Source organism: Camelus dromedarius, chromosome 31 (genome assembly GCF_036321535.1).
Source record: "Camelus dromedarius isolate mCamDro1 chromosome 31, mCamDro1.pat, whole genome shotgun sequence".
Taxonomy (NCBI): domain Eukaryota; kingdom Metazoa; phylum Chordata; class Mammalia; order Artiodactyla; family Camelidae; genus Camelus; species Camelus dromedarius.
Genome location: NC_087466.1, coordinates 4,545,208 through 4,568,199, shown reverse-complemented (window position 1 = coordinate 4,568,199; position 22,992 = coordinate 4,545,208). Strand labels below are relative to the sequence as shown.

The 22,992-nt window shown below is 51.1% G+C and overlaps 2 protein-coding genes and 1 long non-coding RNA gene across 9 annotated transcripts in view; 2 read left to right on the top strand and 1 right to left on the bottom strand.

The window, feature by feature from the left end:
- LIMK2 (LIM domain kinase 2) overlaps positions 1-3,586 on the top strand; it is a 52,073-nt gene extending 48,487 nt beyond the window's left edge. For all 7 annotated transcript variants that reach the window (XM_031443108.2, XM_064481059.1, XM_064481058.1 and 4 more), the window contains one exon: positions 1,782-3,586. In XM_031443108.2, the coding sequence (XP_031298968.1) occupies positions 1,782-1,926 (145 nt within the window). In that variant the 3' untranslated portion in view covers positions 1,927-3,586. The remainder of the gene's footprint in view (positions 1-1,781) is intronic.
- An 810-nt stretch (positions 3,587-4,396) lies between these two features.
- PIK3IP1 (phosphoinositide-3-kinase interacting protein 1) lies at positions 4,397-14,845 on the bottom strand. Its single transcript, XM_031443110.2, has 6 exons — positions 14,644-14,845; positions 13,571-13,687; positions 13,373-13,492; positions 12,239-12,439; positions 12,067-12,145; positions 4,397-6,156 (listed from the first exon to the last, which is right to left on the bottom strand). The coding sequence occupies exons 1-6, from the start codon at positions 14,711-14,713 to the stop codon at positions 5,952-5,954; spliced, it is 792 nt and encodes a 263-aa protein (XP_031298970.1). The 5' UTR covers positions 14,714-14,845; the 3' UTR covers positions 4,397-5,951.
- A 105-nt stretch (positions 14,846-14,950) lies between these two features.
- Positions 14,951-22,992, top strand: part of LOC116150041 (uncharacterized) — a 26,345-nt gene continuing 18,303 nt past the window's right edge. The window contains exons 1-2 of the long non-coding RNA XR_004133721.2: positions 14,951-15,086; positions 17,200-21,007. This is a non-coding gene — a long non-coding RNA (uncharacterized LOC116150041). The remainder of the gene's footprint in view (positions 15,087-17,199; positions 21,008-22,992) is intronic.

The window sequence follows — 22,992 nt, the reverse complement described above, 5'->3', positions numbered from 1 at the left end:
ATCCCCAAATATTAGGAAAGTAAGCAACACACTTTTCAAAGGACCCATGGGCCAAAGAAGAAGTATCAAGAGAAAATAAAAATATTTGAATTAAATGACAACAAGGATACAATTTATCAAAATTAGTGGGAGGTAGCAAAGGCAGTGCTGAGATGAAGTTTGTAACATTAAATGTATATATTACAGAAGTAGAAGGACAAATGTCCAAATAAGCCGATAAGCACTTGCATAACATGCCTGCTAGGCTGGGCGAGGAGGGCCTGGACTGGACAGGACCGGACTGCCTCTGAGCTCTGACTTAGTAGCTTATCACTGGAAAAGACTGAAAGAGACAGGCTGTCTCAGCTAAACTGTTCACAGCAGTGTGTTGGTTTTTTGTTGTTGTTTCCAAAGTAAAGTACATCTTTCCTTTCAGAATTTCTCCTATAAGAAATGGTATATGCATAAACTGTAATATTTTTAAAGAATTGTTATATCACAGTCATGTCTTCTGGTTACATTACTGAGCGCATAACATGCAATTTCAACACCTTTAAAGGTAGCTGGGTTGATGTTAATTAAAAATTGTTATCAAGTAAAAAAAAATAAAATAAATAAAAAACAAATTCAAACATTACCAAAATACATGTAGCACAGGAAGTGTACGTTTTCTGTCATCTCCTAACCAGCATGCTCCTCAACGCTCCTCACTCCCCAGCTCCGTCCTCCCAAGATAACCAGTTGGCACATAATCTTTATTTTTAATTGATTTCCTAAGGCCTACTTTACTGGGATTTGCTGGTGAGAGGCTCAGTATCTTGTTCCTTCATGGGCCAAAGGACTGAAATCCTTCAGTGACACCAGAGTAAGACCATGAGGGGGAAATTTGAAGCTCCACAATATTCTCAGTCATTCTAAATATATCTCTCTTTAATTCATTCAAACAACATTTGCTGAGTGCTTGCTAGTGCCAGACACCATGCGAATAAAACCAAGGTGCCTGCGGGGACCTGCTTTCCAATGAGGGGAAGTGATAAACAGTCCACACAACAAACTGTTGAATGTGAAGTGACAGGTGCTCTGGAAAAAGGAGTCAAGCCGAGAAGAGAGGATTGTTTAGGGTACAGGTGGTCATGTTAAATACGATGATTGAGGGGAAGATGTAGCTCAGTGGAAGAGCACTTGCTTAGCATGCATAAGGTCCTGGATTCAATCCCCAGTACCTCCATTTAAAAAAAAAGAAAAAAATAGGTTAAATAAATAAATAAATACGATGATCAGAGTGGGCCTTGCCAAGAAGGGGACAAGGTGTTTAAGCAAAAACAAGGAGGAGGTGGAAGAGTGAGCCCGAGATGTCTGGGGTTCCAGGGCAGCTGAGCTGTTCCCACGGCACCAGGGGCCAGGCATTGGCTTTCTCCTTGGGAAGAGCTACCGAGTCTGTGAAATGCCCCTTCCTGGGCAGATCTGTTGATGCGGAAACAGTCTGAGAGCTGGAAAGCATCTTTAAAAGGGCACTTAGTCCAGTCCCACCTGTGATGATTGCATTTTCTTCAACATCCGAGGGGGTTTTTTCCTCCTGGACTTCCACTTTTTGAGCTGCCCCTCCTCGAGCCAGGCCAGTGTTATTCTCTCTTACTTTCACAGTTATATTGTCGCTGTTTCCCACAGAGGTGCAACGTGGTTAAGGGGCTTGCCCAAGGTTGTACACCTAGGAAGTGGCTGAGCCGCAGGCCTGGGTCCCTTCCGTGCCTCCCCAAGGCCCTGCCCATATCTCATCTGTCTCCAACTCCTTTTCTTTCTAGACCGGCATTCTCAAAACTGGAGGACTCCTTTGAGGCCCTCTCCCTGTACCTGGGGGAGCTGGGCATCCCGCTGCCTGCAGAGCTGGAGGAGCTGGACCACACTGTGAGCGTGCAATATGGCCTGACCCGGGACTCGCCCCCCTAGCCCTGGCCCAGCCCCCTGCGGGGGGGCGTTCCACAGCTAGCACTGCCCCCTCTGTGCCCCACCCCTGCTGTGGGCAGGGCCGTCCGGGCTTCCTGTGGATTGGCAGCTTGTTTAGAAGCAGAACAAGCCATCCCTTCTACCTCCCCAGGAGGCGAGCGGGGGCAGCACCAGGGCAGCGCATCTCCCAGGTTCTGGGACCTGGTTACTGTCTGTAAATCCAGCACTCGCCTAAAAGCTGTGAAGAAGAAAAAAAAGACAAAAACAAAAAGCCTGGTCCCTGTGCCAGGAGGAATCTGTTACTGGTGACCACTCGGGAACTCCCTGGCGGTGGGATTCCGGGAGGCTCTTGTGCTTACACTAATCAGCGGGACCTGGACCTGCTGGGCAGGATCCCAGGTGAACCTGCCTGTGGGCTCTGAAGCCCCTGATCCAGCGGGTGCAGGAGGACTTCATGTGCAAGCATGGAGGAGCGAAAGCAGCAATCCAGCGATGAAAGATGACAGTGGTGCTACTGCCTTGCACTCCACGTCCCGCCCTCCCCGGGACAAGGGTTGAGGGAGTAGGTTTTGAAGAGTCCCTTAGTCTGTCTTTGGTGGATCTGACCAGGAGTCGGGGGAAGGGCTGGTTTCTGTTCACTTCCTGAGCCCAGGGGCCACATCAACTCAAGGGGGAGCTCCCGCCTGTGTTCTCAAACTGTGCTGCTGGAGACTGAGATCTTCTGGGGAGCATCCTTTCTGCCTGCAACAAGGAGTCAGCCGCAAGTGCAGGAAGAGGCTGAGGTTGGAAGGAAGGCGGCCCTGCCCTCTAGAAAGCCCTGTATCCTAGGATCCTGGCTGCTGTTGCTCATTCCCTGGTGGGCACCTCAGTCAGAAGCCCCGGACATTTTGCTCAGTGCGTTCTGGAGGACGGTGTGGCTCATCGCAGGCCCAGCCTATGGGGGAGGGGGTGGGAATCACAGCAGTCTCCTGGCCCTACCCTTGTGACAGCCACTGCTCACCCCTCACTGTGCCTAGTGCAGGCAGCAACTTGGGTGGGGAGAGGTGGTGGCAGAATCCCAGGGTGGAGGTGCTGGGGAAGGCCGCTCCCCCGGCTGGGCTCTCCGGCTTCTTCCTTCCGTGTTGGCTGGCCCAGCTCACAAGCTCCTGGCCCCAGCCTCCTGAGCCACAGCACGTCCTCTCTGGGTGCTGGGGACACCCTCCACCCGGCTCCCAGAGCTAGGGGGTCTTCAACACAAGTAGATTTGCCTCCACCTAAATGTGACCTTGCAGCCTATTTAACAAATTAGCAGTGGGTTTGGGATATTACTGCAGTATGTGGTGGTTGTATCGGGGGTGGGGGGAGGAGGCGGGGGGAGTGATCCAGGAGGATGGTTGCTGTTAAAACTATCTTGTTGTATCTGTGGGGTGATATGTGAAATACTGTACATAGACCTGGTGAGTTGTGCGGTTAGATGTCATCTCTGGCCAGAGTTTCCTTGCTGTGTAGACCATACTTAGGTGTGGAGTGTGCAGGTTTGCTGGAGGCTCGAGCCCTGGGCTCCCAACGACAGCAAGTTGGTATCAGGGGGCTGGTTGTGCCTCAGCGGTCCCCAGCAAGCATGGGGGTGGTGGGCCCAAGCTGGGCCATTGAGCAGACCAAATAAATTAAGCAGTTAACGTAACTGATGATACTGAGAGTGAAAAAGTGACTTGCGGCTTGGCTCAGGGAGATGTGTGTGGAGGGTGTGCTTCTTGCTTCTGCACAGGGGACCTGTTGTGGAGGGGCAGGGTGATGTTATCTGGCTAGTGGGATCTTGGACACAGTATGTATCCATGTACCCAAAGGTGATTTCTCCCAAAGCTAGAGTCCAACTTAAGGACAGGATCTGGTTCCTGGAAAAAACTGATGCTCTAGGGTGCGCCTTGCTTGTAGAGCTGCAGAGCGCTGTCTTGGTGTGGGCAGAGGTCACCCTGGGTACCTGAGAGGCTGAGAACCTGCTGTGAAATCCCCACTTAAAAGCCCAGCAAAGTCCTGTGGGCAGCTGCTTCTGGAGCCCAAGGAGCCACCCCCGCAGGGACCTTCCTCAGCCCAGAGATGCTCCTGGGAGCTCAGGACCCATTCCCCCATACACACCCATCCCTCCCTTGGCAGCACCCCACCCCCACCCCAGTCTCCATCGCCTGCCAAGGGCTGCCTGGATGTTCAATTCAACTACCTCCACCTCGGAAAGAATGCTGAAGGGGAGAATTCGCAGTGACTGACTGCCCTTCGGGCCACTGCACACCCACCATTCCTGCGGCTTCAACCTGAAAGATTCCTGGTGATGACTGTGTGTGGAGGCTGCGGTTACCAAGCATTCAGGTGTCGCCACCTCCCAGGTGCAGGGCCAGGGCGAAGGATCTCGCCACACAGGTGTGGACAAGGTAACCAAAAACTTCCCAACTTTTGGGAGGAGTTTCCTGGCACCTTACAAAAACTTGGCAACATGGAGTCTTTTTTTTTCCCCAAATTTATTTCTGTAAGTCAAATGCAGAGCCATTTCCTGCACTTTATATGCAGGTGTCAGAATGAGGTATATAAAACATGTACACAGAGAAGTGCTTTTATAGAAAAGTAGAAACCAGTAATGTTCCCTTCTGCATCGCTGCCACTAAGGGACCCCCTGAGGCCTAGGTCCCCTCAGCAAATTGCTCCCAGGAACAGCCTGCTGAGACTGGGTCCCATTAACCGCCTCTCCACATCAGGCAGTTGGAAGGGCTTTGGGAAGAAAGGTCTATGGACAGGGAGCACTGCTAAGGCCTCCAAGTGTGACATCAGGGCTTGGAGGCCCTGCCAAGCCACAGGAACAGTGTGGCAGGTGCCTGGGGAAACACTACCCTCCTCTCGGCTGCACCAGCACTTCCCCTATGACCCTAAGCATCACTTTCCCCCACTAAGCCCCTCTGTCCAAAAGGCTTGAGGAACCCTAAGGTCCCTTCCAATGGTTCTCTGATTGCTTTACAAGTTAGGGGCTGTGACCCTAGCCCTACTACCCCACAGGAAGGCGCTGGCCTGGAGGCCACAGACACCTGCAGACCCAGACCACTGCAGGGACAAGCCCTGAAGCATCTGTCACCTGCCTCAGCTGGTTTCCAGGTCAACCTCTCTTCGGCTGCAGCTCACAAGGCCCCGCCCACAGTGTAATTCTGGTAGGTCCACTGGCTGCTGTTTCACCCCTGAAAAATGCAGGGGCCACGGTCCACCCTGAATAGATACTGTCTGGGGCACCCCAGGTCCACTACAGCCCCATGGCCTGAGGCAGTTGCGGGTCCTTCTCCACCCTCTTCCTCTGTGGAATGTTCAGTGCGATTCTTCCCTTCCTTTCCTCTCAAAACAGGAAGAGTCCCTGGGCCTGCACCTGGCCCAGGGTTGTCAAGGCACATCACTGTCAACAGCCCCCCACCCCACCTCAACCCCATCCTCAACCCACAGTTCTGACTTTCATACAGACTCGTTTCTCAGAGGTCAGTAGGGAATTGCATCCCAAATATTAAAAAAACTAAATATACTTTTAAAATGCTGCCTCATGACTGACTTGACCTGAACTATGACTAACAGTGTGTGCCACTCAAGCTAACAGTGTGTGCCACTCAAGCCCACGGAGGACAACGGCAGAGGCTGAGGCTGAGGCTGAGGCCGTCTTGGACAATGAAGCACAGGGGAGCTGGGGGAGCTCCCTGTCTGTCCCTGGTTCAGTTCCGGGGCAAGGCAACGTCTGGGAGCCCCTGTCAGCAGCACTGCAGTGGGGGCCGCCGCTGTCTTCATCCACAGGCAAAACCCTACTCCAAGGGGTGGAGGTAGAGCCCTGGCAGGACCCTACCCAGCTTCACTCCAGCCCACAGTGCCCCTGCTTCTGTCTTAGGATTCACCAAAAACAAATGGACCAAAAAAAAAAAAAAAAAAGTGAGGGGTTTTAACCACAACAGATAGTGTCGATCCTCCCAGCCACAGGAGGGTAGGTGGTCCTGCACCAGTGTCTGTGTGGGCTCCTGCCCAGGGTCGGGGGCTCAGGCGCCTGGAGTGCCTGCCTGGCCCATGAGAGGGGCACTGCCCTCCTGAAGGCCGACCGGAGTCTGGCTGGCGTGGACCACCACGGTCCTCTCGTCCACAAGCTCACAGGTGGGGTTGGTGAAGGCAGACGAGGGCAGGGTGATTCGCTGCATCTCCCTCTCACACACTTTCTGCTCATGCTGCTCTTTCAGATCCTTGCCCCTGCGGGGAAAAGAGGCAAGCATTCAGGCTGCACCCCCTGCAGGGCGGCTCCGCTCCTTAGCCGGCATCCTGAGGCCTGGTGGGGGCCAGCTGTGGGCACAGCCAGTCAGGAGCTTGCGTCCAAGATTTCTAGTTTGCCAGACTGCCTTGACTCAACAAGGTGCCCCTATACCTTGGGTCTCTGCTTCCTTATCTGAAAATGGGGGCCACAGCCCCATACAGTTGCAGTGGGGCTCCACGAAGATACTCTAGAGGAGGGAGACTCTTAAAGCAAGACAGTTTTTGCTTCTTCAGCCCAAGGTGCCACAAGACCCAGAGAGCTCTCCCAGCCCTCACCCACAGTGCTGTCCAGAAAACTGACCTGACCATCCTGTTCTGAGACAGCTGTCACCCCAAAGTCCCTGGTGTGAGCCCTGGCAAGAAACAGGGACCACCCCCAATCTATACAGGGGACAAAAAGGGCTGAGGGCTGCTCAGGTCAATGGGAAACTGAGACAGTGACCACTGGGCCTGAGTCTTCACATGCCTTCCACGTCTCATGGGGCTCAGTGACCCAGTCAGGCCATGGTGTTGCCCACTTTGCTCGGGTGGAGCGCTCCCTCCACGCTAAGGATTTGATGTATGTTATCTCACCTCATTCTCTGCTGAACCCTAACAATTAGGTCTTATCATTCATTTTACAGGTGAGGAAATAGCCCAGAGAAGCTGAACTCTCCAGATGACATGGTGGGCTCAAACCCAGAGTGGGCACTGGACTCTGGCTGATGCTCAAGAGAAGTTCTGTCCCAAAGAAATGGGACAGAGACTCACAAACCCAGTCGTCTGGCTGTACCTGTGGGGTTTGGTGAGTACCTAGCACACTACACACCAGAACCAGCACCCAGAACCCAGGTCAGCATCCTCTGACGCCAGCAACTGGACACATGGGCTCAGTTGTCAGAGGAGGAAATCTTCCTGGACTCTTCCCACCCGCAAAGAGGCCTGGAAACAAGCAGCTGATGGATGATCTGGTGCAACAACACGGGCCTGCTGCGGTCCTCCGGGAGAGATGGCGAGATGAAGCGGGGTGCACATCCACTGCAATGACAGTCTCCACAGACCAGAGAAAGTGCTGAGAAAACAGCAGTGGCCGGAGAGGGAAGAGTCTGCACAGATGCTTCAGAACTGTCTTTAAATCAGCCCATTCTCCTGCGCTCCAGTACCAGCCCAGCCTTGGCTGTGTGACACTTGGCCTCAGAGCCTTGGTTTCCTCATCTGTTGAAACTGCGATATACTACCTGCCTCCAAATAAGACAGTGAATGTGAAAGCATTTCAAAGACAGTGGAACTGCTGTAGAACTCAAGGGAAAGATACTACAATCTGCCTGAATATGACTTGACTCACCAAGCAACGTTATCTTGATCTGGTTTACCAAGGAAGCTCTATCCTGAGTCAAGTATTGTTTATGTGACCTCAGCCACTCCCCTCCTCTCTGGGCCTTAATTTCATCATCTGTGAAACAGAGTTGGATCTGATAACCTCCAGGGCTCCAAACATCCTGTGAGATCCCCTGCAGGACGTGTGCCCTGACTCCGTTTCTCACTGTGAGGTCACAGAGGGCAAACCTAGGAGCTCATCTCCCTGGATGCCCAAGTGTGTAAGCCTGCAGCTCTTGTCCATCCTTCTTGTCAGGCTCAGTAGCAGACACCACTGGCTCCTGTAGCAGTGACCCCCAGAGCGCCCCGTGGGGACATGGAGGGCTGTGGGGTCAGGGCTGTCTGGACCAAGTGCACCCCAACTCATAGCCTGAGATTCACTTTGCCCACGGGCACTGCTTGTCCGTGACAACACCCGCCTTGGTAACGAAACCAAGAGCTAGATTCATCAAGGCTGCCCATGTCAGGAGAGGAAGGTCTGGGTTTAATTTTATTAAGGGAGCCCCCGAGCCAGAAGAAAACCAAAAGGCAATTCACAAATGAAGCAGACCATCCAAGTGTCTTGTGCCAAGGCCTGAATTTCAGGATCTAAGGGGCTGGAGGAAGAGGCAAAGCAGGAACTCACACTTTCTGAGGACCTACTAAGGTGCCAGGAAATGGCTTTCCCATCAGCAGAAAAGCTGCCTGTGCACCTACTGGATGCCACACATTTTATACATGTCCCTCCCAACTCTGCAAGACTGCAGGTATCATCCACATTTTACAGATGAAGAAACTGAGGCTTTGGAGTCTCCAAAGCCCCGCTCTCCTCAGCTACCCCCTTTATGAAGTGTCTGGCTATGGTCAGCAGAGCCGTTGATGACGGTCAGGCTGCATCACACACAAATATCTAGGGGGTAAAAAATCAATGCCAATTAATGGGGCAGAGCTGGGCTGGAGGAGCAGCCCAGGGTAAGTAAAGGAAGCAGGTGCTGGGACTCATCGGGGTTACAGTCTCTTCCATCTAGAAGCCTGAGAACACACTCAGCCCCACGTGCATCCTGTTAATGGTGCCTGTGAGTCCTGGAGGTGCACTGGCTGCCCCCGCTCCTCCTGAGGTCTGAGAGAGGCCACCATCAGGTGGCTCAGCCCCTTCTTGCTGCCTTGGGGGGCGAGGGGGGCAACCAGGCTGCTGTCTGGCAGCCATGAAAGAACAAAAGACTTATTCACTGACTCAGCTCCCTCCTAAGTGGGCAGAGTGGTGCTGACTTAGTTTTTCCCTTGCCTTCTTATCAGAAAATACATGCTCCCTCTGGAGCAAGCACAGACACTGTGCTCGGGGCAGGGGCAGGGAACAGCAGACTGGCCACCTGAACCTGGTGGCCTAGACGACCAGGACACAGATCTCCCAGGCTGAGCCCTCACCGATCCAGGCCTGCCGCCCTTCCTCCCAGAAAGGAAGCCTGGTGCCTGGCTGCCCCCGCCCCACTCCCCTGGCTCGGAGAAGGCTCCATCCGTTAGCTCCATCCAAGGCTTGGGGCAATTCTGTCCCTGACTGCTCCGGGGCCAGGAATGGGAGCTAGGCTGGCCAGAGAGAGCAGGCATGGACGGAGCTGCTGCCGGTGTCTGACTTCCTCTTGGGGGGTGACACAGGCAACTGAGACCTCCTTCAGGCAACGCGGCTTTCTTCGAACTATTACATAACTCAGCCACTGCTCTTTTCTCAGTCAGTAGCAGTGCCCTGCCACGCAGCCACTTAGGACGAGTTCCTCAGGGCAGCTGAGGTCACAAACACCAACTGCATGCCCAGACTACGCTAATTTCATCCTCACAACCAAGCTATACGGCGTCTATTAGGATCTCTGTTTCAGGGACGGGGAGGCAGAAGCAGAGACGTTCAAGCAAATGGGATTGAACCCCGTACTGCCTGCAGCCACCAGCAGGTAATACTGTCTTTTCAGGAAATATTAGAGCGGGGAGGACCACAGCTAACCTGCCCTGACACTATTTTACAAATGGGGAAATCAGAGAGCGTAAATGACTTGTCCAGTGTCACACCCAGAACTGGTGGCAGTTCCAGAACTAGATGCTGGCTATTTTTTTTGGAAAGTTTCTATTTTTCCTACTGTCCTTTGTAATCCAAAGCGAAGCTTGCACGAAGCCCCTGGGCCTTGCTGGACTTTGGGGAGATACTGGCAATCCTTAGACACACCTGGTTGGCCATGTAGCTCAGACACAGCATTTAACTCCTCTAGGTCTCAACTCCTCACTGTGAACAGTGTAAAAGTGACCCCTCTGGTGTGGTCATGAAGCTCGGGCGTGACCATCAGGGAAGGGCATTCAGAGGGGCTTCACTTACTAAGAAAGCATGAGATAAATGCTGGCTGCTAGAGTGGTTATTTAACTTGACTGGTGTCCTACTGGTTACATTTAATACTTATGACAGTCTGGGGCGGGGTGTGGAGGTGGGATACAGCCCCATTGAATAGACAAGAAACTGAGGCTCAAAGGAGTGGCAGGACTGCACACACTGGCACTTTCCAGAACACCCTGTTCTCTGACTTTGGGCAGAGATGGGAGCTGAGAGCTTGCCTCCAGCCCACATGTGGTTTCCTGTTGTACGGCTTGTGCTCAGAGCACTTTTGCTGAGGAAAGGGGTGGTCTGGTGGTTAGTGACGGGGAGTCTGGTGACTTGGTGCCTCACCCTGAGTTTACAGGAAAGTAAATACAAGGCTCTGAGGCAGTTCTGTGACAGCCTAGAGGAGCAAATCTAGAAGAAAAAGCCTTGCCTTCCTCACTGGGCATGAGAACTGAGCATGCATGCAATTAAGGATGTTCAGTAGTCTGTTTGAGCACCTGGAGGCCTGGATACTGTCACAAGGTTGGAGGAGAGCCAACCACTGTCCAGTAGCTGACGAAGGAGGACATATTTTAAGGGCTAAATTCAGCCAACACAGTTTGGGTCTGACTACGACTGACAGCCAGGGCCTCCCCATCACTTCCTCTAACTCTCTGAAACAAGCAAGCAGGTGCCCTTGGACCTACCTGCCACATCAGCCATCCCACTGGGGCACCTACCTTGCACAGGGAGTCAGGAGACCCTCTCGGGTCAATACTTCACCTCTTTTAACCTCTGCTTCCTGAATCGTAGATCAGAAAAGGAAGAAAGCCCAGAGAGTGGCTGGTACAGCACCCACGTTTTACAGGAAAGAGAAACAGCTATGGTTTACTGACCACTTGCTTTGGGCTAGGGAGCCATGTGCCTCAGCCCCAGCAGTGCCCCGGAGGAGGGAAGAGAAGCAACCTGCCCAAAGTCACAGAGACTGCTCATTAGTGGCAGGGCTGAGACTTGGACCCACCAAATGCTAGGTGTGTAACCTCAAGCAAAGTACATACCCTCTCTTGTCTCAGTTTCCACATCTATAAACTGGGGATGATAAGGGCACTTACCCCATGAGGGGTGATTGTGGGAATGGAGTTACAGTGTGCGTCTGGCGTGAAGCAGTGCCTGGCCTCTGGTAACTGTGACTGCTGCTACTGCTGTTATTATTCTTACCCAACTTTTCACCTGTAAAATGAGGAGCTTGACTACATCACCTTTAAGGGCACCCTAGGTTTATTTAATGCTGGCTGATCCACGGGCTGTGGGCTCAGGCATGGTCCTCAACACTGGAAAACGCAGACCATCATGTCAACTTCCCGTATAGGAAGCCTTCCCAGACCACAGAAGAGAAATATCACAGATACTCAGGTCTGGAGGTCAAATCCCCTGATTTTGCCCAAGATTTTGCAAGTAATTTTCCCAGAGTTTTTACAACCAATGTTGTAAAAACGAGCATGACTCCAGCTTATCATCACGCACCAGTCACTGGCTTTGAGAGCCTGTTTCACACGGTATCACAGGGGACCTCTCAAAATAAGCATTCTTCTTCTTGCTGTCCAGCCACAGGTCACGTCCCTGAATTTCCCAGGTAGCCTCTCTGACTTTCTTATACGTGGTAAGGAGTAGCAAACAGGCTCCCTATCCTCTAACTCACTTTCTCCTGCCCTAGAGGAGATCCCTCTGTTTTGGCTCAGGACACTCAAGCCCCACCTGCAAAAGCAGTGGCTGGGAACCTTTTCTGGTAGCAGAATTTTATAACTCACAGAAAGAATGCGATCTCTGGGAACCTGCAGTGGGAGCCCAGCCTAATTTCTACAAGGCCACTAAATTCCATGCCAGGCAATCTGGATCAGACAGCAGAGAATCTGGTGTCAAAAGAGCTGGGTTTGAATCTAGCCACTCCCAGGCAGAGTAACCCTGGGCAAGTCATTTTACCTTTCCAATGAAGGCTTCCTCACTTGTAAGCCTCCCTCACAAGCTTTTGGGTGAGGAGTAAAGACACCAAAGGAAAGGGTTGGTCCTCTTCCAACACCTCACTTCCTTTATGGGTAAGGATGCCACAAAGGAGTCCGGTTTGACTTTGTGTACCTTCCTCCCCTTCTCGCAGAGAGCCCGGAAGAGAAGCTACTGACCTCTTGTAGGTGTAACCGAGGACAATGCCAGCTCCAATGGCGATGATGATCACCATCATGGTAACACCCAGCACATAGCCTGCCAAGGACAGGGCACAAGGTCCCATTAGCTCCACCCCAGAGAGCAGATTTTCACAAGGAATCCCACAAGGACAGGGGTGGGCAGTCATACCCAGGGTTCCCAGGTCCTTTTTCTCCTTGGGGTTCACTCGCACCCGCTGGCTGATCCCAATTACTGGCTGCACGGCTGCTGCCTCGCTCCGGGCAGGCAGGGTGTTGGCGGGGGCAAACACCTGCACCTCGTCTCCTCTGAGCACTTCAGACGTCTCCTTGGTTTCTGTTGTAAAGGTTGGCGGGCCCTGGGAAGTGGTCTCTGGAGGTGAAGTGGGAAACAGCTCTCATCAGAGAGTGGCCTGAGTTTTGGGGAAGACAAGGGGACCCACCTTAGGCCCACCACACAAAATCAAGCCCTGCCCTAGAGGCAAGACCAGGCCTAAGGACTGCACCATAGTTGGGGCACAGGTGAGGGGAAGGTCATGGCAACGGACCTCTCCTGCCTCCTACGTCTTCATCTGTTCAAATCCTTGCCATCTTCCAAGGCTCAGCTCAGCTGACGTCTTCTCCAAGGGTCCCTTCTCTACGCCAGGAGACAATCCATGACTCCGCTTTTTTTTTTTTTTAAAGTATAGTTGATTTACAATGTTGTGTTAGCTCACATGTGTTGAGCCCACACTTTATGCCAATCCCTATGTTATATGCTTACATATCCCCTTTAATCCTAGAGAACTGTCTTGCTGCCCGGGGAGCTATAAGCCTGCACCTCGGAGTCTAAGAAACTTGGACTCAAATATGGACCCTGCTGCCCCTGCCTTTGGTAAATTGCTGAACTTCTCCGAGGCTCAAATCCCCCAAACTGCCTCTTCCCGGGGGCATGGTGGGGAGGGAGCTGTGAGGAGAGTGCCTAGCACGCAGCACTAACGGTCCGCAAACGCTGAGGAACTCGCTCAGGGCGTGGGCCCAGGACCGCGCCTCCGGGACTCCCCAGGCGGCGCGCAGGATCCGGAGTTCGGCCGAGGGGCGGGGCCTCGCCTCCCACCGTTGTTTACAAGGCGCTCGCAGAGGATGAGCTCATTCCGGGCGGCGGCGCCGGCCAATGGGCTTCGGGATCCGCGGCCTGGAGACAGCCCTGGCCAATCGGACGGGGCAGGGGCGGGGCGGGGCCGGCCGGCGTCGCGCGGCCGCACGTGCGCTGCGGGTGCAGCGGCCGCTCCCAGGAAACCGGGGGCGCGGGGTCCCGGGCGGGTACCTGGACAGTGCAGGTCCTCGCAAGGCCGCTTCTCGGGTGCGCCGGTCTCGCCGCTCACGTAGCACCAGGGCCCGCGCGGGTCCTGGTCCGGGTTCCGGCAGTAACTGTGGTTACCGGCGCCTGGGAGGGGAGAGAAGGAGCTTGGGCCGGGGCCGGGATGCGACCGCTGCCCGCCTGCCGCCCGAGACCGGCACTCACCAGACTTGGGGGCAGGTGCCAGGCCGCTCTGCACGTCCAACCAGTTGAGGCAGCGGAGGCCCGGCGCGGGGAAGGGCTGGTCCGCCCGGTACAGGTGGCCGTTGTCCCAGAAGCAGCCTGTGAGGAAAAGGAGCCCCCCGGACACTGAGTGACGGGCAGGGGAGCCCGGGCCACCCCGCCTGGGAGCTCCTGCCCTCACGTGGGAAGCCCCGCTCGAGCCTCGCAGGGCTGTTGTGAGGCCGGAAAAGAAGGGAGAGAGCACGTGAATAGCCCCCAGCCGGTGCCCGGCCCTCAGCGCTCAAACAACGTTCGCTTTTTCTTCTTCTTCTTCTTCTTCTTTTTTTTTTTTTTTTTTTTTTTTTTTTCCCTGTAAGCCGGAAAGCACTGCACGAGAGCGAGGGGTTGTTGCTCTGGAACTTGTGGCCACTTTGGAGGAGGGTGCAGGGAGCTCTGGGTTCAGGTCCCTCTGTGGAGACGGTGGGAGTTTGGGGTCGGTGGGCACAGACCCGAAAGGCATCCCCGCGTTGTCGTTCCATGTTACATAAACTCTGGCGTTCCCGTCTCAGCGCATGAAGCCACACTTCCACAGGCAGCACTCCCTCCCGAGAGAATGCTACAAAAGCCCCGATTCAGTCAGGCAAAAGAGAGCCTCAAACGGAGGGAACCTGCCTCGCCGCTGCCTGGATGAGACTCCAAACTCCCACTCCCCTCAACGGGAGAGCCGCAGGAAGAGGCTGGGGAAGAAGGGCCTGCGCTCTGGGGACACCGTGCAAAGCCCCCAAAAAGAACAGGACTTAGGAGTGGGGGCGATGAACCCGCCAAGTTCCATCCACTCCTGAGCCACAGGCAAGGAAAAGGAAAAAGTGGCTACTTGCCTTTGTTCTTAATGGCAAAGATGGAGCTGCAAGCTCCTGGCAGGGAAAGGAGAAAGGGAAGAAAAAAAGCTTTCATGGGTCAACAGGAACCTGCTAAAAGCTCCGTTTCCTGTCATCTTCCTTCCTGCTTGGGAAATAGTGAGCTTTACCCTTTCTGCTTCATTAAGTTGGTGCAGAAAGGCAAGTCTGTAATCTCACCTCCAGATCCATAGGCTTCTGCCAGGAGCATGTTGCTGACGAGGATCGTTTGCACCCAGGCCAACAGCATCCTCCCTCACCTCCTCCGTCCCGCAGGTGACTGACCAACCAGGGTCCAGCCGGGGTCCCCTTGGCGGCGGCTCAGCCTTCCGTTCCCAGCCTTGCAGTCAGACCTGCCCTTGCTACGCTCTTCTGGTAAACAGCCTCTCTTTAGAACTGGGAGCTTCCCAGCCAGCTTGCTGCAGCGAGGTGTTTTTTTCAGCGAAAGGCGCCCCCTGGGTCCTAAGCCTCCTATGCCCAGCTCGATCACAACCCTGAGCCAAGAAAGGAGCTCAGCCAAGTGAAGAGAGGCAGGAAAGTTCAGGTTGTGCTTAGCAGTGATTCAGCTTGAGACCTGCACTGGCTGCACCCAGGGGCGTTTCATCTCTTCTGTTTCCATTTGTGTGAGTACAGAAAGAATAATTTTGTCAAGAGGCATCATTAGGGGGCAGGGGGGTTGGAATTATAGTCACTAAAGCAGAACAACTTAGAACATGCTAGCTGCAGACCAGGGGGAGCTCCAGAAGCACAGAGAGGGCACAGATAAGAGCATCTGGGTGGAAGGAGCTCTTTATACCCATTCTTGAAAAAGAAAAAGGGCTGGTTTATACATGTTTATGAACACTGACTTTTTTTTTCATAGTGTAACTTTGCCTGGGATTTGGGTTGTCATATATAGTAGGAATACAGAAGAGGGGGTCTCTTTAGTTGAAAACACATGTGATGCAAACATTGGGATCTTTGCTCAGCTGTGTTCAATAGTCTGGCCCCCGAATTCATATAGAGGAAGTTAAGTACCATGTTTGCTTCCCCACCCCACCCCCCATCCTGTGGGAAATCCATTTGCAGCAATTTATATCCATCCTTAAACCTCACCACATCCATATGACTGAGACCTTTTGGAGTTAGGTGGCAGGGCTGTCTTCCTGTTTGGCTGACAGCTCCAGTTCCTAGGCAGTCTCAGTAAACTGAGAGATAGAGCCCAGTGATTCACCAAGACTACCTTGTGACTCAGGCAAATCTCAAAATAGACATGGGAGACTGTTTCGGTCTGAGAGCTTGCATCTCGAAGGAAGGCAGTAATTCAGGGAGGAGGAGAAAAAAAATTTTGTAAGTTTCAAAAGTTTTATGAAGGAATAAAGCTGATGTCAAGCCAACTAATCTGAAGTGAATTTGAATTCACGCCAGTCAGATTTCAGACACAGAAAGGACAGAGAAGTTTCATTTACTCTCTCAAGACGTTTGCGGACCACGTTTGATTCCTTCTGTCCATTCATTAAGACGTGTTACTTTGTTTTTGCAGTCTGTCTCCCATCTCCCCACACGTGCATCTGATCTTCTGACTCCTGACTTGGTACCCCCTGGGAGTTACACCGTTAAGTCTGTAAACTTACACACGTATACACAGATATGCCCCAAATTGCAGAATTTACTCTTCTAACTTAATGTTCAGGGGTCTTTTTTTTTTTTTAACACTTTCACTAATTTTCCAAAAATTTTAAGCACCTACTACATGCTAGCTATAGTTCTGGATATAGAGATACTGAGAATATATATGTGAACTAAATAGTTGAAATCCCTTCCTTCATGGTACTTATATTCTAGTTGGGAAAGACTAATGACAAATATATAAAACATCAGATGGTCTTTCATGTTATGAAAAAAGGTGAAACAGCATGAGAGGGAGAGGGTAACAGCAATATTTCACTGGCTGAAGAAAGATTGCACTAAGGTGTTTCCACAGGCAAAAGGCTGAAGGGGAAGGGTTCTCTGCACCGTTTTCCTTGCGGGTCCTAATACTTGTCCACCACTGCAAGAGATGTATGATTTTGTTTCATTATGTAAAATATATAGGCTTGAGGAGATGAGAATGCAGTCTAATTTCGGAGGAGCAGGGGCTTCTTTGGGATTAGTCCCTCAGCATCTAATCTATAGCCTTTGTGTACAGTGAGTGCTCAGTTACTCCCTGATGAAATGCCCCTCCTGAGTCTCAGAAGGACTGCTTCTGCTGGACTATACTTTTCCCCTGGTGGCAATAGAGACCGGCTGTAGTCAGGCCAGCACTTGTACCACTCCCAGATTATCCGTTGGGCCTGTATAGGCTGCCAGAACTTCCTCCTCAGAAGCCCAAAGCTTCCTTACCTGTTGCTGTTACCATGTAATTTTTCTGTTTAAAGAACTGCTGTCTTCCCAACCTTACACACTTTGATATACAGCAAGACCATATTTTGTGCCATGTGTATTATCAGGAACCACACTGCCTAGAAGAGATGTGAGACAAGCCAGAGGAGTCTTGTTTTCAGCTTAGTCATCTCTGCTTTTTCTCCCTTGTAACTAAGACATTTATCAGCGTGATTTGATTTTTTTTTTTTTCCGGGAATGACGGACTTGTTTCTCAGTCCTTCAAAGGCATATTCTATTGTAATAGGTTCAGTCCCTTCCTTCCTGAGGGAAATCAGATTTAGTTCAGAGATGGGCCTGTCATCATCACTGATGATGTTTTGGTTTTTTTCTTAGGATCCAGATGTGAACTTTGCTTCATGTATTCGTGCGATGTGGCCATATTTTATGGCCTGTAATTACTCCAAACTTCAGATTTCTTCTGGAAAGATTCCTGCGACAATAATATGATACAGCACTGCCCAGATACTCATTTTGGATGGTTTCTAGCCTGAAGACAACGTTGTGAAATGCAGTACTCACGTTTTACTAAATATTTCAGAGCTATTTAACGATTGGTTTCATACTAAATCAGTGCTAATCCAGAGAGACAAAGCTGTACCGTTAACTCAGGAAATAGCCTCCAGAGCATTTCCCAAGAAAGACGGGCGGTTTGTTTTGAACTTAGAAGAACTCTGAGGAAGCCATAAAGCTGCTAAAAGGCTTAAAAATCTTTTTTGTCAGCAAGAGGGCCGAGGTGTTGGTAAAAATCTTTGGAGTCAGAGCTAATGTGATGACTCCAGATACGCTCTGGGTGTGTGATGTGCTGTGGACACGGAGATTTTGCTGAGAGGTATTTGGGTGTAAAATTGCAAACTGAGCAGGGGACAGTTTTGTGAAGCTTGTTAAGGAAATCATACTCCAGTCAAAATATCTAAACTCCCAAGGCCGTTTCTTTGAAAGTATGGCCTTCAGTGAGTTAGATTATGTCCATTTTGGTACATAGTTAAGTGTTTAGTAAATGTTTGAAATAAAGAGAGAAAGCAGAGAATGTAAGGAAGAGAGTCTAATAAGCCTACACAGAATAGTAATTTTTTAAGGGGAAACAATAAAACGGCCAGGAAGGCTTGTGGAGCACAGGTTACTTTTGGAAACAAGACATTCCACATTGGGGAAACGAGGGTCCCCAGGGAACTTGGGGACATCACATCACTGGTTTGGGGGGCAAAAAGGGAAAAATAAATTCCTGAGTGGGAGCGGATTTTGAGTTAGAGGCCAGCCTTGGAAACCATGGGTTTCATGTTGAGGGAAACAGTCTTCCGCGTCGCAGCGGGAGAGAGTGCTAGAGACCACAAACTCAGGTGGCCGGGGAGCCTAGGCTGTCGGTGTTTAAGGTAAATCAACCCAGTGAACTACAATGATGCTTCTTTTGGAAGGGAACCTAATCTTCAATCTCAGTAAACTGGATCTGCAGCTTTTAAAATCTGTCAACACCCAGTACGATCTGGGTGTTAGCACAGACGTTTAAGCAAGAGAAGCAGCGTGTCAGATAATTAAGAGTGCAGGCTTTGGGAAGTCCTGGTTTCCAGGCTCAGCGCTGCAGTTTGATCCCAAGTAAATCACTTGGCATTTGTAATTCCGAGTTTTCTTAGCCTCTTGTAGGGGTTAGGAGTACAGGCACCACGGTCAGGGTTCAAATCCCAGCTCTGTCACTCCCTAGCTGTGTCATCTTATAGAAGCTACTGACTCCTTGTAACTCAGTTTTCTCATATGGGGTGAGCGAGAAATTAAAATAGTACCTCCATCATTGGCTTGTTGACGTCCATTGAGCCCTGACTAAGTGTTAGTTTTTAATAAGTGTGTCAGTCACGTGACTTAGAAGTCCTGAGTATATTTGCTATCTTCCAGAAACTTAATGACCTGGTTATAAAGACCAGGCTAACACATATGGAAATGAAAACAATACAGGGCATTTATAAGTAGGTGTTAAAAGAGTGTAACACAGACAGTAAAGGGTGACTGATTAAGGGGTTATTACACGTCTGCTGGGCACAGACAGGCACTAGGCTGAGTCCTGTGGACACAGCAGTGACCTGCCAGGTCCTTGTTCTCAAGAAGCTCACAGTCTTGGGATAGAGCCAATAGGAGTAGGGGTAGAAATAAATGCTACAGTAGAGGTCACTGCTGGGGATCATGGGGCTCATGGTGGGGCACCCGGCCTAGTTTTAGGAGGTCAGAAAAGGCTTGACTTCAGTGACAGCAGGTTAAGTACCAGCTTCAAACACTCAGGGTGTCTGTGAGTTTCCAGCGATATTTCCACCTGGTGCTTGCTTTCTTCTCCATTAACCTTAATGGCTCAGCTGGAAGTCAGCCACCGCTGCTAAGTGTTCTTGAGTTCTACCCAGCATTGGCAGCAGCTCCCTTATTGTCCTGACGACGTCAGAAATAGAAATTCCGCCCCATCACAGCCAGGCTGTTGCTACCCAGGCAATGGAAGAGCATTTCCACTTTCTAGGAGCCTGTCCTCTCCAACACTGAGTGGCCCTCTGTCACCTTCACAAGTCCTCAGACTTATGGGAAAGCGTCCCATTTCTAGAGTGTATACCTGGGAGTAGAATTGTGGGTAACTCTGTTTAACCATTTGAGGAACCACCAGACTGTTTTCCACAGTGGCTGCATCACTGCGTTCCCACTGGCAACGTGAGTTCCAGTTTCTGCACATCCTCACTAACACTCATCCTCTCCCTGCCTTTTTTTATGATTGCCATCCTACTGGGGGAAAATGGTATGTCACTGTGGTCTTGATTTGTACTTTCCTAATGACCAATGAAAAGATGTTGAACATCTTTCCATGTGCATTTTTGCCATTTGTTTATCTTCTTTGGAGAAATGTTTATTGCAGGCCTTTGCCCATTTTTTTCCATTGGGTTGTTTGTCTTTATTTTAATAATTATATATTCTGGATGCTAGACTTTTATCAGATATATGAGATATTTTCTTCTAATTTGTGGGTTGTGTTTTCATGTTCTTGATAGTCCTTTGATGCAGAGTTTTAAATTTTGATGAAATCTAATTGATCTGTTTTTTCCTTTGGTTGCCTGTGCTTTTGGTGTCATATATTGCATGCATATATCCAGCTGTCCTAGCACCACTTGTTGAAAGACTATCCTTTCCCCCATTGAATGGTCTTAGTACCCTTGTCGAAAACCAAATGACCATCGATGCACGATTTTATTTCTGGAGTCTCAGTTCTGTTCAGTGATACATATGTTTATGCCAGCACCATACTGTTTTGATGAATACAGCTTTGTGAGTGCTCTACTTTTATTACTCCAGATGCTTCCAATATGTAGTACAGTTGGGTATTGTGATCAGTATTTTGTATTTTCCTTTTTTTTGGAGCATGTGCTTCTGTGTGGATCACTGATGGAATCAGCGCCCTTGTCATTTAAAATAATTATGAAGTGTTTGTTTTATTGCCTTACAGAGCTGTGCTTGGTTTTGTCAAGCTCTTATGTCACCCTGTTTTGTGGGTTGGTTTTTACTGTTTTAGATAGCCATGTGTGTACTGTTTCTTCTGGGCCGAGGCTCGTTAGCTGTCAAGCACCAGCCCGGATCCAGACTACTCCCACCTGTCTCAGCCCAGATCCAACACTTCCTGTCAGTCATGAATTGAATTTCTGGGGTAGAAGCCTAAGAAAGCCATTTTCTTGAACCAGAGCTCTCCAGAGGTCAGGAGTGGCACCAGCCTTACGATCTGCTCTTTGTTTTTTGGGGTTTTTTTTGTAAATTACTATCCCTGAGATGTCATGCTGATGAGGAGACACATGGGGGAACACCCTGTCTTTTGGATTTCTCTCATGCTGCCCAGACAAGCACCTACAGGTGCTGTTTCCTCATGTGTCCCTGTCTTTAGAAAGGAGGCGCTCCCAGAGATGTTGGGACCTGTTCAAGGTGGCCCGGTGACCTCACAGTGCTGCCAGGAGCCTCATTCACCCCTCACTCCGTGGCTTCCCCTCTTGGCATCCTCGCCAAACACTCCTTCCCTACTGGGCAACAGAAGACCGGATGCAGATCTCGGCTTTCTTCTTCCTGCTCTTGTGAACCACGTGGGTCGGGCGCCCCAGCAACATGTCACTTGCACACGTGCTGCTCTTTATAAAGGGTAGGGACCATGGGCTTTGGCAGCAGGTGTGGGAGGGAAGGGGGCAGGAGGGAGTGTCTACAGCGTCAGGGTGTCCCGAACTCTTTGGGGACTTTGGGTGAGCAGAGATGCCCTGTTTTCTCCCATAAGCGCCAGGGTACCTCCTGTGAAACTTGTCTGTAGCGATTATTGACCAAGTTGTTGATATATATATATAAACGTTCCCTGTGGGAATTTTCTCTAAGAATAATATAGTTACCAGGTACATGTTGTGGAATTACCAACCCTCGGCCAATCTTGTTTCGTCTCCCCACTGGATTTTGAACCAAAATCGGGATAGTGATCAAGTTTTCGCTTTCTCCTTGTTCCCAGAGCTGTCTCCCTCAGATGTGGGGATGTGAGCTCTCATTTAGATTGCTTTTAGCTGTTTTATTGAGCCCGGCATTCTTGCTCTGGCAGGGTTTTTGCGCTGGAAGAAGCACAAGAATTTTCTGGCCTCAGACTCTGTTCATTGGCCTCTCCTCCTCCCAGAGTCCCGGGAGCCTGACATGCACCCTCACTGTGGTCCCAGTGCCCGGACCTCCAGTTCCAGTTCTGACTCTCACGTTTGCGGCCAGCAATGACCCCGCGTGAGCGTCCAGCCTGGCACTAGAAGGTGCTTGATCAGTCATTGATGACTGGGTGGATTCCATCTGGCTTTCCACTCCCCTGAACCTCACGCTCAGCTGTTGGAACAGAGCACCAGGTTTTGCATATCTTAGATGAGGAGAAAATGACCTGAGCCTGGAGAAGTGGCGTCTGTGACTCCTGTCCCTGGCTCCTGTCCCGCTGCAGAATCTGAATTGTCCTGTCTCCCCCTGCTGGCAGCTCCTCGGCAGTTGCGTGCAGGGTCCTCTGGTGGGAAGGGATTGGAGCTGAGCCACTTTCTGCGGGCAAAGAACATTGTTGCGAAGTGCCCAGGCCAGTCTGGGCAGGTCTGAGGAGGAAGGGAGGGAGCTGCTTGTGGAAAACAGTTCTGGGAAGTATGGCTTTCTGGGTAAGGGGCAGGGAAGGTGGCCAACTGCCAGCGAAAGTCAGGAGGGCAGGGTTGGGGCCCCAGCACTGGGCGCCAATGAGTATTGTGACCATGTGGGCTGTCAGTGAGCCCGTCATTGTGAGGGGATGGGGCCCCACACTGAGAATGGAGATTCCTTCTCCCCTGAAGACGAAGCAGCCTGGGTTAAAATGTAGTCACCCAGCAGGCAGAGAGGCGACAGAACTTTACCTCTGTGAAAGCTGAGGCCAGGAGGGTGGTGTCCCCCGAGTTCCTGGTCCTACATTGGGCACACGACCCCACCTCCCAGCTCTTAGACCAGGAATGGCTCTGTGGAGCTCTGGGTGCTTGTGTCTCCCTCCCTCCTCTGGGGCTCCCCCTCCACCCTCTGGTAAGGATGATACATTCCCCACAGCTGCCCACCCCCTTGATCACATTTCTTGGTTATTTACATGTATCTGTCTTCCACAACGCAACTTCCCAGAAAGTGGGCTGTGGGAGTATGTGTCTCACCTGATACCAGCCAGCTGCAGGCACCAGGAAGGGGGTTAAAGATGGTCAGACACTGAGACCCTCTTCTTCCCTCCAACCCCAAACCCCAAGAGCCAGGGTCATTCCACCTTAAATTGAACATGGAGCACAGGCTTTGTTCCTTTTCAGGGCATAGAGCTTCCCGGAGACACAACGAAGGGAACCCAATCCAGAAGAACCCTAGGCCACGAAAATTGCCATTGGACTTGGCAGGTGTAACTGAAACAGTCCTTATAATGAAATGTTCAGAAGGAGTTAATATCTGCCAGGTGGTGGGCTATGCCGTGGACAATGTCCTGCATTCTAATGGGGGTGGCAGACCTTACACAAATGAATAGCTAATATGTCAGGGGTGCTAAGTACTAAGAAGAGGAATCAAGGGAAGGAGGTAGGGTAGGGATGCGTTGTTTTCATCTTGGTGGTCAGGGAAAGACACTCTGTT

Excerpts from the sequence above, each read along its gene's own strand:
- PIK3IP1 (XM_031443110.2), bottom strand. The coding sequence starts at position 14,713 with ATGCTGTTGGCCTGGGTGCAAACGATCCTCGTCAGCAACATGCTCCTG. Across the intron at positions 12,440-13,372 it reads CGAGGACCTGCACTGTCCAG|AGACCACTTCCCAGGGCCCG; the intron begins GTACCCGCCCGG and ends CTTCACCTCCAG. Across the intron at positions 6,157-12,066 it reads CTCGGTTACACCTACAAGAG|GGGCAAGGATCTGAAAGAGC; the intron begins GTCAGTAGCTTC and ends TTTTCCCCGCAG.